This window comes from Dromiciops gliroides, chromosome 1 (assembly GCF_019393635.1).
Source record: "Dromiciops gliroides isolate mDroGli1 chromosome 1, mDroGli1.pri, whole genome shotgun sequence".
Taxonomy (NCBI): Eukaryota; Metazoa; Chordata; class Mammalia; order Microbiotheria; family Microbiotheriidae; genus Dromiciops; species Dromiciops gliroides.
In genome coordinates this window covers 110,728,544-110,742,876 of record NC_057861.1, presented here as the reverse complement: position 1 = coordinate 110,742,876, position 14,333 = coordinate 110,728,544, and the positions used below count along the sequence as shown (strand labels likewise).

The window sequence follows — 14,333 nt, the reverse complement described above, 5'->3', positions numbered from 1 at the left end:
AAGAGTTCTGCCCATGAAGGGAAGGTCTTTGAGGGCAAGACCAGGAGTCAGGAAGTGACGCGGACTAGTGGGAGGAGGAAGGAAGAGACTGGCGCTCAGTCTGGGGCTCTTTCCTCTGGACTCTGGTGGAGAAGGGAGCTAAAAATGTGCTCTCCCTTTAATAGATAGAAATCTAGGCCTTTCTCTCTCTCTTTACCAAATTCTTATTCTCCTTAATAAATGCTTAAAAGTCTAACTCTTGCTAAAGCTTATAATTTATTGGCGACCACTCATTAGATATTTTAGACAGTTTAGCTAGAATTTTAGCCCTTAACAGATGGCTGACCACGAAGAGGAAAGCTAACCTTCAGTCTTCTTCTGATCTTCTAGTTGGGTAAGAAATTTCCCCTCCCTCTCCCTTTAACTGCTAAGTACTGGTGTACTGGCTGTGTTTTCCTTTAAATTTTTTCGAATGGACCTTTTAAACTCCCTAATTACCCTATTTTTGATTTTAGTCTGTTTAACCAGACAAATGGGAGATAAGATCATGTTAATGCTTTGTTTTTGTGGATTTTCTATTTTTCTTTTTATTTTTGTTAAAAGAGCCAGCAACTTACTCACACAAGGAAATATCTCTCCCTCTCCCAACCATGCTTTTTCAGAGAAACCTGAAGAGATTCCTGCAGCTTTTCCCAGTTCTAACACTAATTGTTGCTCTAATTTTGCATACCTGGAGGCAATGACCCACCCTCTAGAAGCTTTTAATCCCCTAGCACCTGGAGGCAAAGTGGGGGAAGAGGAATCCAGGCCTGAGTTCAAAATCAAGTCTGATTCAAATTGCTCTGGTCCCTCCCCTCCTCTCCAGACCCCACCCTCTACTCCTCCCATGGCCAAGCCCATTGCTTCCCGGGCCTGGGAAGTCCAGAGATCTAATGCTCATGCGCAACTTTCTCTAACTACATTTGCAGCTTCAGGCTCAGCCCTTCCCCAGCCTGGCTGTGCTTCTGAGACAACCTTAGAAAACCCTTTAAATTCCAGATATGCTCATTTTGTTCATAAATTTGCTAACCTGCTTTTGTCTTTAATTAGTAATCTTATAAAGCATTTGTATGGTGAAAAGACTGACAGACAATATAGAGGGGTTAAAGAAGAAAAACTTAAGCTGAATAAGAATGACAATCATCACCATAGTTCAAGACTCCACTTCTTTTGCCATGGAAGGGTATATATTTTAGAGAAATGTAGAAGTAAGCAGCAAGGTATTGATATGAGTATTGGGGATTTTAGATATCGGAATCAAAAGTGTTCTGAATTCACTCAGAGTGATAGTATCAGTTCAGAGGTTACATAGGATTTCTATGCTATTACATATACATTTTGAAATTAATGGTATGGTTTTATTTTCATAGAGATTTTCATGCTTTTGAGATTGTGTTTTATACTTAGTTTCTAAAACAAGGAGAATATTTGTAAAAGCTTTTTATAGTCATGTGATCAAGTTTATATTTTATAATACTCTTATTAAGTTCATATTCATTTAGATTTCCTTAGTTTGAATTTCATTGTCTTTTATTGTTCCATGTGTATTTTTTTTCTATTTATTCATCTCTCTAATTTTGAAACATTACAAGATGGTTTTGATTTCATAATACAATGTTAATTCTAGGAGTATTGTGCTCCCATATTCTGAGTTATTTGTTTTTGTTATTTTTTCTCAACTGATTATTTGATCAAACTCTTTAAAGCATTTCCCTGGCAAATTGTTTGCCATGGCAAGTGTAAATTGATTCTAGAAGTATTATTTTTGATAAGCATATTCCAAAAAAAAAAAAAAAAGAGGGGAACATTTGTAAAAGTTTTCTTTTTTCAGAAAAAAGTTTTCTTTGATATTCTGTTGTGCTTTAACTTGTATTTAAATATGTTCTGATTTTTCACAAAAGTAATTGTATACTAAGTGCAAAAAAGGGGTATTATTTGAAATTGTTGCATAATTATATATTGTGTTCTGAGTCAAGATGTATTAACATTTTTTGCAATCATTTATTATCCTCAATTTTTAAATCCATATGAGACTTGGATTATGGGAACTTATCATTTAAGACATTAATTGCCTTTATTCTGAGTTATCAGATGCCAGTTGGCCAAGATGCCATCCAATCACAAGAGGAATACATGCAAAGAGCAGACATTGAACTGTTACATGAGGGGAGACATGCACGAAGTTAAGGTATGGCCGAGGGAACGGCTTTTGACAAATGTTGAGGTTGGATTCTCTTGGTTTAATATTTTATTTTATTTTTCCCCACAATATTGTACAGATGGCTGGAAGTATTCATCCCACCCATCTCACTTCTACACATGGCTTCTATGCTCCCTCCTATATGCCTGATGCCATGGACATCTCAATCCCATGCATCTGATTAAGTCTGACTCAGTTTCTTCCAATATGTTCTGTGGCTTGGACATATATTCCATCCACCTATTTTAAGCCTGGCATACTGCATGGACAGTACATATTGCTCAAGTGTGGGAATGCTCATATCCCATCATTTCTCTGTTCTTTTATGGTAACCCCCATAATTATCTCAGGTGTCATGATAAATACACTGTTGAATTTGGCCTTGACATCTGTTACCAATTATATAAGATTTTAAAATTTCTCATAATGGCATGAGGATAATTAGGCAGATGATGCAAAAAGTGATGAAACAAAGACAAAAATTATTTTTAAAAATTAATATCACAGCAATTGTCTTCTCAATTACTCTCCATAAGGGGGGACTATAGTAATATTATAATTTTAAAGAATGGTTCAATTTTTGTTTTATTATATGTTTCATGTGTAACAACTAAGATTCTGAATTCCCTTAGACATGTTTTTGAGAACTTTCATTGTTTGATTTGATTATTGACAAAGCTATTTTAAAGTTGTGTTAAGCTCAATTTTGTAGGAAATTTTCCTGGCTGATTACCAGCATCCACACATCAACCCCTGAAAAGACTTCCATTCCATGACTACACCTAGAGGACATCTGAGAAAAGACTTTCAGAGACTTTAAATGAACAGTTTTGATTTGTTGTTTTTGTTGTTTTTTTCTCTTTCTGTTATAATATACACCATCTGTAATATGTATTCTCTGCAGAGGCCCTCCCTTTGCAAGACCAATGTCAAAGCGTCGGTTCATGAGGACAAAAAATCACCCCTCTGGACAAAACTTTCCTCTCTTCCTTTTCTATATTGTTGTTCACATATTATTAGTTAGCAATAGTTATTATATTCTTTTTACTGTTCCGTCAAGGAAACATTTTGTTTCTTGAGGAACAACAGGGGGGACTGTAACGATTGGAATAACGCCACCTGCTGTATACTTACTGTAGAAGAGTTCTGCCCATGAAGGGAAGGTCTTTGAGGGCAAGACCAGGAGTCAGGAAGTGACGCGGACTAGTGGGAGGAGGAAGGAAGAGACTGGCGCTCAGTCTGGGGCTCTTTCCTCTGGACTCTGGTGGAGAAGGGAGCTAAAAATGTGCTCTCCCTTTAATAGATAGAAATCTAGGCCTTTCTCTCTCTCTTTACCAAATTCTTATTCTCCTTAATAAATGCTTAAAAGTCTAACTCTTGCTAAAGCTTATAATTTATTGGCGACCACTCATTAGATATTTTAGACAGTTTAGCTAGAATTTTAGCCCTTAACAGAATGTCAGGCATGTGACATCATTTCTTTGCTCAGGTTTTCAGATTTTTCATCTGGAAAATGAAGAGGCTGTAACAGATAACTTCTAAGGTCCCTTCTAATTTGAAGATCCTGCTCACCTTTTCTAAAATATTCTAAGATAACCGGGTATAAACTTTTTCTGAAACATTTTAAGATAGCAGAGATAGAGGGCTTGTGATGGCCAATAGGAGCAAGTATTTTTAGTTTGTTTTAAACTCAGTTGAACCCCAGCCATCATTTCTGCTCACCTTGTCTTCTGCTTGGTCCTGTCATTTATCTTTAGGGGAAAGAAGATGAAGAGGAGCCTTTGCAACCATCACATTCAGTTGCCGATTTATGTAATCGCGTCAGAAGGAAATGTTTTAATTTTGACACTGATGATTACCAGCTAAAACAGGATGAACGCTTTGGTGAGAGCATTCCCGTTCCTCTCCATTCTCTGCACAGCCCATCAGCGCTGCTCCCTGGTCAGACTGAGGGGCCCGCTTTGAAAAGCACAGCCCCATAGGACCTCCTGCTGTCCCAGCATCCTTTCAGATTGCTGGTTCCCAGCAGCATCCAAACATCCTCACTTGTTTACCTCACCATTTTATTAGTAAGTGAAACAAAAACCAGGAAGGTCCCATGACAGATTGTATCAGTTGAATATTAAAAGCTCTTTCCTCCTATAAAGCAGCAGTTCCCTGACTTGGAAACGACCAGTATTTAGAACTAGCTCCCCCTGCTGTGCTCAACTTTGGCCTTCCTCATCCAGGGGCCTCTTTTGATGTTTCCACTAGACAGAGAAGAAATCTTGGGATGTGTAGAGACCCTGTAGGATCAGCAGGGGAGAAGGGAAGAAGCTAAAGTACAGAGACAACTTAGGGGATATCAATGGGGGCACACCCTCGGGCCGGCTCGGTCAGTTCTGCTTCGTGGGAGAGAGAAGCAACTCCATGCCTAGGCAGCTTTCCTAGTTCTGTTTTACTGGTAGGAAAACAAAGCCTGGAAGGAAGGCCCTCTCAGCCTGTGTCGTAGCCTTGAGGGAGGTGTAGAGAGAGGTCTTTTTTGTGCCACAGCCCAGCCTGGATCTGGGTCAGTTCTGGCAAGACTGTAGATCAACCACAAATGACCCCTGAACTTTGGGACTTGTACTGTTTTTATAGTAAGGTATAAACAAGTAATGGGTCCCCTTTACAAATACACCAGTCTAGGGTAAGACAATCCTCATGCACTAACTAACCTGAAACATCTTTTAAGAGTAAGCCTAGGGGGCAGCTAGGTGGCACAGTGGATAGAGCACTGGCCCTGGAGTCAGGAGGACCTGAGTTCAAATCCGGCCTCAAACATTTGACACTTACTAGCTGTGTGACCCTGGGCAAGTCACTTAACCCCCATTGCCCTGCCCCCCCCCCCAAAAAAAAGAGTAAGCCTAATATAGATAGATAGATAGGTAGATAGGGGTGTGTGTGTGGTTTGTTTTATTCCCTTGGAGGTTCACAATAGGGTAGTTTTTACACTTCTCGATTCATCAGTCACTGTTTCTGTCAAGGTGTCCTCCTATTTCCTCTGGGGAAATGGACCAAGTATATCTTTATTCCCAGCTTGACCTTGTTCTTCCCCATATGCTCCCTTCCCTACTTCCCTCCTTCCCTCTCTTGTTCCTGCTCTTGCTCCACTCCAAAGGGAATTTGGGGTGAATGGGAAATTTAATTTAAAAATCATGGAGCCCTATGAGGCATTGGACAGGCCTGACTTCTTTTTCCCCGTCAATTTGTTTTATTCTGCACTTAACAAATAAAATGAGCATTTCCATGTGCAAAGTAAAACAGGAAAAGAGGTATGAAAACCAGCAAATCTCTATTGCACACAATTTTCTTTTCAGAAATATAATAAACTCCACCTGATATTTTCAATACGATTGTCTCATTTTCAGAGTCGGAATGCTTCAGTGGGCAGCAGAGGTATCAGGCAGTGAGAAATACAGAAAGGGAGGTGAAATGCTTCCAAAGACCAAAAATCTATTTCAAAATTGTGCCTCAAGCCAGCTCTTTCTCTAGAAAGCCAAGCCCTTGCTCCTCACTATGGGACCAGACTTGGTTTTCTCTCTCCCTTCCTCCCTCCCCCAAGCCCTCCAAGCAACTAGGACTTAATATATTATGTTATCAGATACATGGAGCCCCATAGGCCAGTCAGGGACAACAATTGCAATGGATGGCATTGGAGCTCAGACTACATTTTCAAAATAGAAGCAAACAGCCAGCCTATAATAGAACTTCTGAAGCTCACAGCTTGATCGTGTGGACCATCAGTTTAAAGGGTATGAAATCTGTCCCAACAGCATGAAGCCAAGCCCAGGAGGCCATGTCAGTTCAGTTTTTTTAAGATTTAAGTCATATTCCTTTGGACTGTCCTTTTCTTGCCTCCAGGAAGGTGTCAGCCTTCTCCTTGAAATCCACAAGATGGTGTTTTGTGACTCTCACGGTAACATTTGGTCCATACCCACACAAACACACACCTTTTCTTTTTTCTTTCCCTTTTTGTAACAGAGAGGCTCCAGGAGTTAAAGGCCAAGAATCCACTCAATCCCATTTCTTCTGCAATCTTGCCTGAAGGCCATCTCAATTATATTCCTGGGATTGAGCCTGAAACACACTGTAAGTTGCTACGTGGAAGAGAGTCCATTTATCATAAGTTTTAATTTTGCAATACTCAAGTGTATGTGTCATTCGTGGATTGGTGTTTCGTCAAGACTTTACTTTGACTTTGTATCACATCAGCTGCAGGTCTGAAGGACAGAAGTCTTAAAAAGGAGACAGCAGTATTCTCTGAAATGTCCAGGAACGCATTACAGCCTTAAAAGCTGGAGGGGAGACTGTTTGCTGAATACTAATTGCATTTTTCCCCAACCTCGCTTTGTGTTCCTCTGGCCGGCCGGCCGGCCCCTCAGTCTATCACACACTTGCAGTTTATCAAAATTTTCATCTGATGTCAATGAAAGTGTTTTGACTGCTTAGTGGAAAACAGCCTCAGCATTGTTTGTAAACCTATTAGTGGTTTCTCTTTTCTTGACTTTGTTTTCTCAATCTGTCCTTCTGCACTGGGCACTCTCCAGCCCCTGTTGGTTTGCTCTGAGCTCTCTGATGGACCATTGCTGGGACAGCAAAGCCTAGAGCGAGGATGGCCTTCTGAAAGGACAGCGGCTTCCTGCTGATTGGCCGACATTTGAGCCACTGACTTTATTCCCTGGGGAGAAGCGTTTCTTTTTGTTTTGTTGTGGTTGTTATTGTTGAGCAGAGGAAGCAAGCAGCCTTGTGTGGTCATGGAGGGGGAAAGTAAGAGCCCAAGAAAGGGGTGGCTGTTCCGCCTGCCCTGCTGCCTTCTAACTGAAATACCCCTGGGAAGCAAAACAGACTCAAACCTTTGCGGATGTGCTTCCTCTTAACCTGCTCTGTGGGCCTGAGTGACGCATGGACGAGGAGTACTTTGGGGACCTCCTGAGACCAGTCATGTAGATGGCTTTTATTCAGCGCCCACCTGTGCCAGGCCCGCTTCTTGGCCTGGGGGTTACAGCAAACAGTGAGGCACTCTGTGCTCTCAAGGATCTTATTTCTTATTGGGGGAGAAAGTATAGATATGTATAAACAGACTGGATGTGAGGTAGTTTGGGGACCAAAACAAGCTTCCTGTTGAAGGCAGTGCCAGGCAGAGGGAGGAGGGACTACATCCCAGGCATGGAATCGGCCCCTTCACAGCCTCTACAATTGATCAGTTGATCAGTCAGGTAGAAGTGCTTCAGTGATGCTTAGGGATTCACTGCCAGGCAGGTGGGCAATCCTGCTAGTCAGCCATCGACCAAAGTGGGATATGTTTAAAGGGAATGATAATGACATTCTTAACTGTTTGCTTTTATTAAGCTTCTACTGTATACCAGTGTTTGCAGTGTGACAAAGGCAAAAGTTAAATAATTACTTCCTCAAGGAACTTGCATTCTGTGGGAGGAGATGATGCCATGTCCGTATAGAACAACAAGTCATTTGGAGAGAATAGCTCTAGTAACTGGGAAGATAAGAAGGGCTTTGGGGAGCTAAGTTTTGAAGGAAAAAAGGATTTGAAGAGGTGGAGGTAGACAGGGGGAGCATTCCAGGCACGAGACACAGTCTGTGCAGAGGCCCAGATGGGAGAGGGCATGCCACATGTAAGGAATCAGCAGGCATTTATTAAATGCTTACTGCATGCCAGAAGTCATGCTAAGTGCTGGAGATAGGACCCCACGCTGTCATGGGGGAGATACATGTGCGTGTATAGGTACGTAACACATACATACAGAGCAGAGCAGCTGGAAGGTAACACTGGGGGAGAAGACATTAGCAGCCTGACAATGAGCAAAGGCCTCTGCTGGAAGGTGGTGCAATCTGAGCCAAGTCTGAAAGGAAAGCAGGATTTCTGAGAGGCAGAGGTGAGGAGGGGAGAGCGTTCCAGGCCCACAGGACACCAGGCACTGCAGAGAGGTGGAGAGGGGCTAGTGAGTGGCCTGCGGGAGGAGCTCTGCATTGTGGAGTGTGCAGAGGAGAGTGATCTGTCACAAGATGGGGAATCAGAAGGGCACATAGGGGGCTTTAAAGACCAGACAGAGGGCTCACATGTGACCTTAGGGACTAGGGAGCCACCAGCATCTGTTGGGTGAGGGGTGACTGGTCAGGCCTGTGCCTGGAGGCTGAGTGCAATGAGGTGAGCCAGGGGCATTCCTGTGAGAGACAGAGCCTTAGAGAAGTTTCCCTTGCAGATTTTTCCTCTGGCTGCCCAGGGCATCTTTTAGACTTTACAGCTGGCAATCTTAGAAAATCCAGATTCTGCTGACTCTGGCATCTAGAGAGCCACCATGCCTGTCTCCAGGCACACCCTCCAGGCACTGCCCAGTTTAGTAGCTGGCTGCTTGGGCAAGCGGGTGTGCAGTAGGAGTGATTGTGGCCTCGTGGGAAGATTTAACGCTATATGCGGCATTCCCAGCCAGTGACAGGGGAGGCTCTGAAGCTATACAGGCCCTGAGCCTGGGGCTGGAGGCCCAGAGACAAACAGCTCTTGGCCTCAGCCTCAAGGGCAATACCTTGTGCCCTAATCTGTGTGATAGGTGATCAGTGTGGTATGGGCTCCCTATGCATAGTAGGCACTTCATGAATGTTTGCCAGATTGAAGTGGGAATTATCCCCCTCAGTCAGGAGCCCCAGGAAGAAGGAGCTTCCTACAAGAATCAACACCCAAGATGAGCCTTTAAAGGGAGGGAGGATTTCAGCAAGTGGCCATGGGAGACAGGAAGACAAAGGGGCAGGCGCAACAGGACCAGCATAAGAATGGGGGCAGCGAGTAGTCCGGTTTGTCTAGAACATCAAGTGCATAAAGGGGACCGGTGTATGACAGATCTAGGAAGGGAAGCTGAACAAAGATTACACAAGGGCCTTGAATGCCAGGATCAGGAAGTTTTACTTTATTCATTAAGCACTGGAGAGCCTCTGAAGGTTTTTGAGTTGAGGAGTAGGATGATCAGAGGAGTGCATTAGAAAGGTTACTGGAAGTTGGGGACAAGCATTTATTAAGCTCCTACTATGTGACAGGTACTGTGCTCAGCCCTTTACAAAGATTCGCACCAGTGCTAGAAGATAGGTGTTATTCTACAGGTGAGGAAACTGAGACAGACAGGTTAAGTAACTTGTTTGGGGCACATAGCTAGTAAGTGTCTGAGGCAGGATTTGAACTCAGGCCTTCTTGAATCAAAGTCCAGTACTCTATCAGTTAAGCCACCAGCTCCTTCTAAGCAACAGCAGTTGGGACAGCTAGGTGGTACAGTGAATAGAGCAATGGCCCTGGAGTCAGGAGGACCTGAGTTCAAATTTGATCTCAGACACTCACTAGCTGTGTGACCCTAGGCAAGTCACAACCCCAGTTGCCTTAAACATCTGGGGCCATCACCAGTCCTCCTGATATATATCTTGCCACTAGACCCAGGTGGCTCTGGAGGAGGAGTGAGACTGGTTACAAGGCTATGATAAAGTGTGGTAAGGGCCCGAAATAGCACAGTTGTAGGAGTCATAGAAAGGGGAGAAATGTGATGGTTATTTAGGAAAGGAATTATGGGTCTTAGAAACTTAACTTACCACTTGGTATCTGCCAAGTGAAGGGTGGGTGAGGCAGGAATAAAAGCCTACGTAGAAATAAGAAGGTAGGAGGACATGTTTGGCAGGGAGATGGATTCAGCTGTGGGCATGGCGAATTTGGGGTGGCACAGAGGCCATTCAGGTGAAGATGGAGACTCAGGCAGAGAGCCTTACCTCAGCAAGTGAGCAGACAGGATAGCTAAGGGAGAGAGTTCAGAAGGGGCCAGGCTGGAGACAGCAGTGCTGAAGGGATGGGGGACGACAAGGAGCTCGGGCTAGGCCTTGTAGGAAAGCCAAGAGACAAGAGGTGAGCTAGGCAGTGATGGGCTGGCAGATGCTGCTGCAGAGAATCCTAGCTTTAGAACCGAAGGGGATGGGGGGGGGGGCGCCATCTGGCTTAACCACCTGGAGTAAGGAAGATCCGAATCCAGAGCCCACCTCAGACACTAGCTGGGTGACCCTGGGCAGGCCCCTTGATCTCTGTTTGCCTCTGTTTCTTATCTGGAAAACAGGATTAATAGTTGTATCTAGGCAGCTAGGTGGCGCAGTGGACAGAGCACCGGCCCTGGAGTCAGGAGGACCTGAGTTCAAATCCGGCCTCAGACACTTAACACTTACTAGCTGTGTGACCCTGGGCAAGTCACTTAACCCCAATTGCCTCACTAAAAAAAAAAAGGTAATAATAGTTGTATCTACTTCCCCAGATTAGAGGAAGACTCAAACACGATCAAAACTGTAAAGCACCGAGCACAGCGTCTGGCACATAGTGGAGCGGTGTAAATATGACCTATGAGCTAATACTACTGACGGGTTGCCTAGTCCTGCCCCTTTGTTTTACATATGAGGAAACAGAGACCTAGAGAAGTTCAGTGAGTTACAAACATAAGAAGCGGCTCAAGCTCAGGCAGATTATATGTGATTTGTTGTTGTTCAGGCATCAGTTGTGCCTGACTCTATGTGACTGGAGGGACTTTGTCCTTAGGACTTTTCCTTGCAGAGATGCTGCAGTGGTTTGCCATTTCTGTCTCCAGTGTGTCCCCATTTTACAGATGAGGAAGTGAGGCAACTCAGGGTTAAGTGTCTTGCCCAGGGTCACACAGCTAGTAAAATCTGAGGTTGTATTTAAATCCAGATCCTGACTACAGGCCCAGTGCTCTATTCACTGCACCACCTATCTGCCTCTATATAATTAGAGGGAATAAAATGCAGACACAGGTGTTAGAAAGGGAATGTGATAAATGCATAGGAAGGGCTCAGGAATGGTACTGTGAGTGATTGGAGGAAAAGGAAGCTTTACCCAAAATAGGTGCTCACACCAGCACTTGGTGGCAGAGCAATGAGAGATCATCCCACAGTATCCAAAGGCTCTGAGGATTCAGACATAGCTGACTAGATGAGGGAGAGGCTATGACTGGGTGAATTTCAGGGATTCTCTTACCTTGGAATGCTGCCCCCAACTTCTCTGTGTATTTGTGCCCTCCCTCCCACCCAGTTCTTTGGAATTTTAACAAAAAGTAGAAATTGCCAGCCAGCCAAGCACTTGTCATGTTCCTCTCAGAGCTGGTGTGCAAACTGAAGGTCCACATTCAAAGAATAAGACTAATTTTTACCAAGGAATGGGTTGGGTGGGTGATGACTAGGTGGGGGAGAAGGAAGAAGGCGGTTTGATTTAGCAATTAAAAAGTCATTGGATAATTGTAGAAAGAGCAGCCCACGGTGAGGATAGAAGCCAGATTGCCACAGATTGAGAACAGAATGGATACTCTTCTTTGTAGAAATTATACCGTGAAGGAGAGGAGAAAAATGGGAATTGGAGCCAGGAGCAGGAGGAGGCTGCGCTGATAGGGGTTTTAGGAGTGTCTTGAGTACGCTTATAGTCAGAGGGGAAGGAATGAAAAAGCATTGATTACACATTTACAGTGTAACACTGTGTGAAGTTCTTGGGATACAAATAGCAAGAAAATAAGACAGTACCTGCCCTCAAGGAGTTCACACTCTAATTAAGGGAGACAATACATAGAAAAAGGGTTCAGCTACACTTCAGGAGTGGATGACAGGGCCCCCCCCCCCCCCCCCCCCGGGGTCCATGGGTATAAATGGGTACAGGCCTAGGGGTCTGGAGGGCATCGCAACAGGGCAAATAGGAAGGCCTGGTGGGCCTCTAAGTCACTGGTGGGATTATAATTGATGAATCCCAACTCATTCAAGTGGTGTGGGTAGCCATGTTGCTTTTCCTGACCAGGTGCCCTGGAGATGGTCTGATGATAGGAGAAAGATAAGGGAGAAGGCTTCCCCTACTGGAAGTTCTTCCCACCATGCTACCCTGCATAGGGTCAGTGTAGAAGTGTCAGCTGTGGCAAGAAAAAAGACTGCCTTGCCCCACTTGAAGGTAAAAAGGTAAATTGGGGGGGGGGGCTGAATAATCCTCCTCCTTCCCCACTGTGCAGAATGTGAACACTTACAGACAAGATTTCTCCTCAACAGACCTGATTCCCAGTTTGTAGAATGTAAAATGAATGTCCTTGCATTCTAGACATTCCAAATAAGTAAGATTAGAATGCCATTCGTTCTATCGTTCAGTAAAAGGTGCTTTTTTAAAAGTGTGCTTTACTTTATTGATTTTACAACACACTGATCTGTGAAAATAAAGGCACTTATATTGCTTGTATGTGTAAATCAGCCTGATTTCTTTATTTTAAACTTTTTTTTTTTGCAAGTTTCTTTGGATCGAAAACGAGAAGAGCTGGAAAAGAAAGAACATGAACTAATGTCAGAAATAAGGAACCTTCGATACAAGCATGCCCAACAGGCTCGTCAAAGATACCACATACCTCCTTCCCGCCAACATCTTGATACAAATCTACTAGTTACCTGAAATAGATTGAGATACCTGCTTATTTTGCAATCAAAGAAACTGATTTTAGATCATTCTAAATTCTGCCTAAATTAACTTTTTTGTATATAGAAATATGGTGTCAAAGAAAAATAATGAATGCTTTGTGGAAGCTCTGATAGTTTATTTGTAAATAGTTTCTTGTGCTTTTGGAAATAAAATCATCACTTTTTATTTTGAAACCATTTAAGGTGCAGTCGGCTTAAATTATTTTGACTTCTTAAAAATCCCCAACAAAAGAAAATTAAATCTTTAGAGCAGGATGACTTCAGATCTCAGATTAGGAGCTAGAAGGGACCTCTTATGCATCTAATCCAAGCCCTTTTACACAGGAAGAAATGAAGCCCAGAGGGGTTATGGGATTTGGCCACACGTATCCCGTATCCCATAGCTCTCGTCAGAACCAAGAAAGAGACCCAGGTTCCAAATTCCACAGCTGATGTTCTTCCCACTACACTGAATACCTCCCTCCCTGGGCTCTTTTTAGATGAAAAAAACTTGGCTTCAGTAATAAGTTCTTCTTTGACTTGACTTTTTTACGCATCCTCCCAGGGCCTGCTCTGGTGGTGTCAGGGAGGTCAAATGCATTTTAAAAATAAGATGCTCTCCCTTGTGAAGGCAGTTCATTTTCATAAGATACCAATTAGCAACATCAACAAAGGGATGCCCTCATTGTTATTCTCCTGCGTCTGTAAGAGTGAATTTCTTAACGATCAAGCTAATTAGCCTATTTGTTGGGAATGTCATGCTCATCACGGTTCATTGCAGGTTAAAAGGCCCAAATTTCTAGAATTGCAATATCCCCCCAAGTAGGCTTTGCAATCTGTTTCACCCTGGAAAGCCGGCTCAAATTGCAGGACCTTCTTCTGGTGATCTGTATAACATCTTCCTATAGGAAAGACACTACCTTTTCCTGTTAATAGTTTGTGAGTTGGATACAGGTTTGCACACTGGGGCGTAGCTTCATGATATCTGACTACAAAGAATGTCAAGAAATCTAGTCCAGGAACCTCCCTCTCTCCAAGCAGGACTATAATCAAACATTTCAAATCAGATATTTGAACTCTAGAGATAAGGAATCTATTTTACTATTAGCTTCCTGATAGTGAAAGGGACCTTTCTTCCTATCTAATTTGATTTTCCAGGGGACAGAGCCAAGATAGCAGTAGAAGGAAGCAATGCCCTGGAGTTCCTGTCCACAAGTCCACCAAATATCTATAAAATGTGCCAGACTGAATCCGGATGTAAGAATTCAGAAAAACAGGGTTAGTCCTTTGTCCCACCCAGGTTGACATGGGGAGACAGGTCTGCACACACATTGGGGTAGGGGCAGGGCAGGAGCATATAGCAGATGGAGCCCTCCAGCACACAAGGAGAACCTGCACACCATCAGAAAAGAAACCCATCCTGGGATACCCCCAGACCCACACCAGGGCACTAAGATGGGCAGCTTTGTCACCTAATACCCAGTCCCAGATTGGGGGCAGGGTGAGGTAAGAAGGGGTCCTGTGCACTGTCGTGGCATTTCTGGACTGTGTACCAAGAAAGGAGGAAGTTCGGAAGCTAGTAGCAGCAACAGCAGTGGTATGGCTCAGACCTCAGGCCCAAAGCAAGGTC

General features: G+C 43.7%; 1 protein-coding gene across 1 annotated transcript in view; it reads left to right on the top strand.

Moving 5' to 3' along the window:
* The window catches only part of TBC1D31 (TBC1 domain family member 31), a 79,131-nt gene extending 66,230 nt beyond the window's left edge, over nucleotides 1–12,901 (top strand). The window contains exons 20-22 of the mRNA XM_043986093.1: nucleotides 3,976–4,102; nucleotides 6,221–6,328; nucleotides 12,541–12,901. Coding sequence (XP_043842028.1) covers nucleotides 3,976–4,102; nucleotides 6,221–6,328; nucleotides 12,541–12,698 — 393 coding nt within the window. The 3' untranslated portion in view covers nucleotides 12,699–12,901. The remainder of the gene's footprint in view (nucleotides 1–3,975; nucleotides 4,103–6,220; nucleotides 6,329–12,540) is intronic.
* Nucleotides 12,902–14,333: the final 1,432 nt, after the last annotated feature.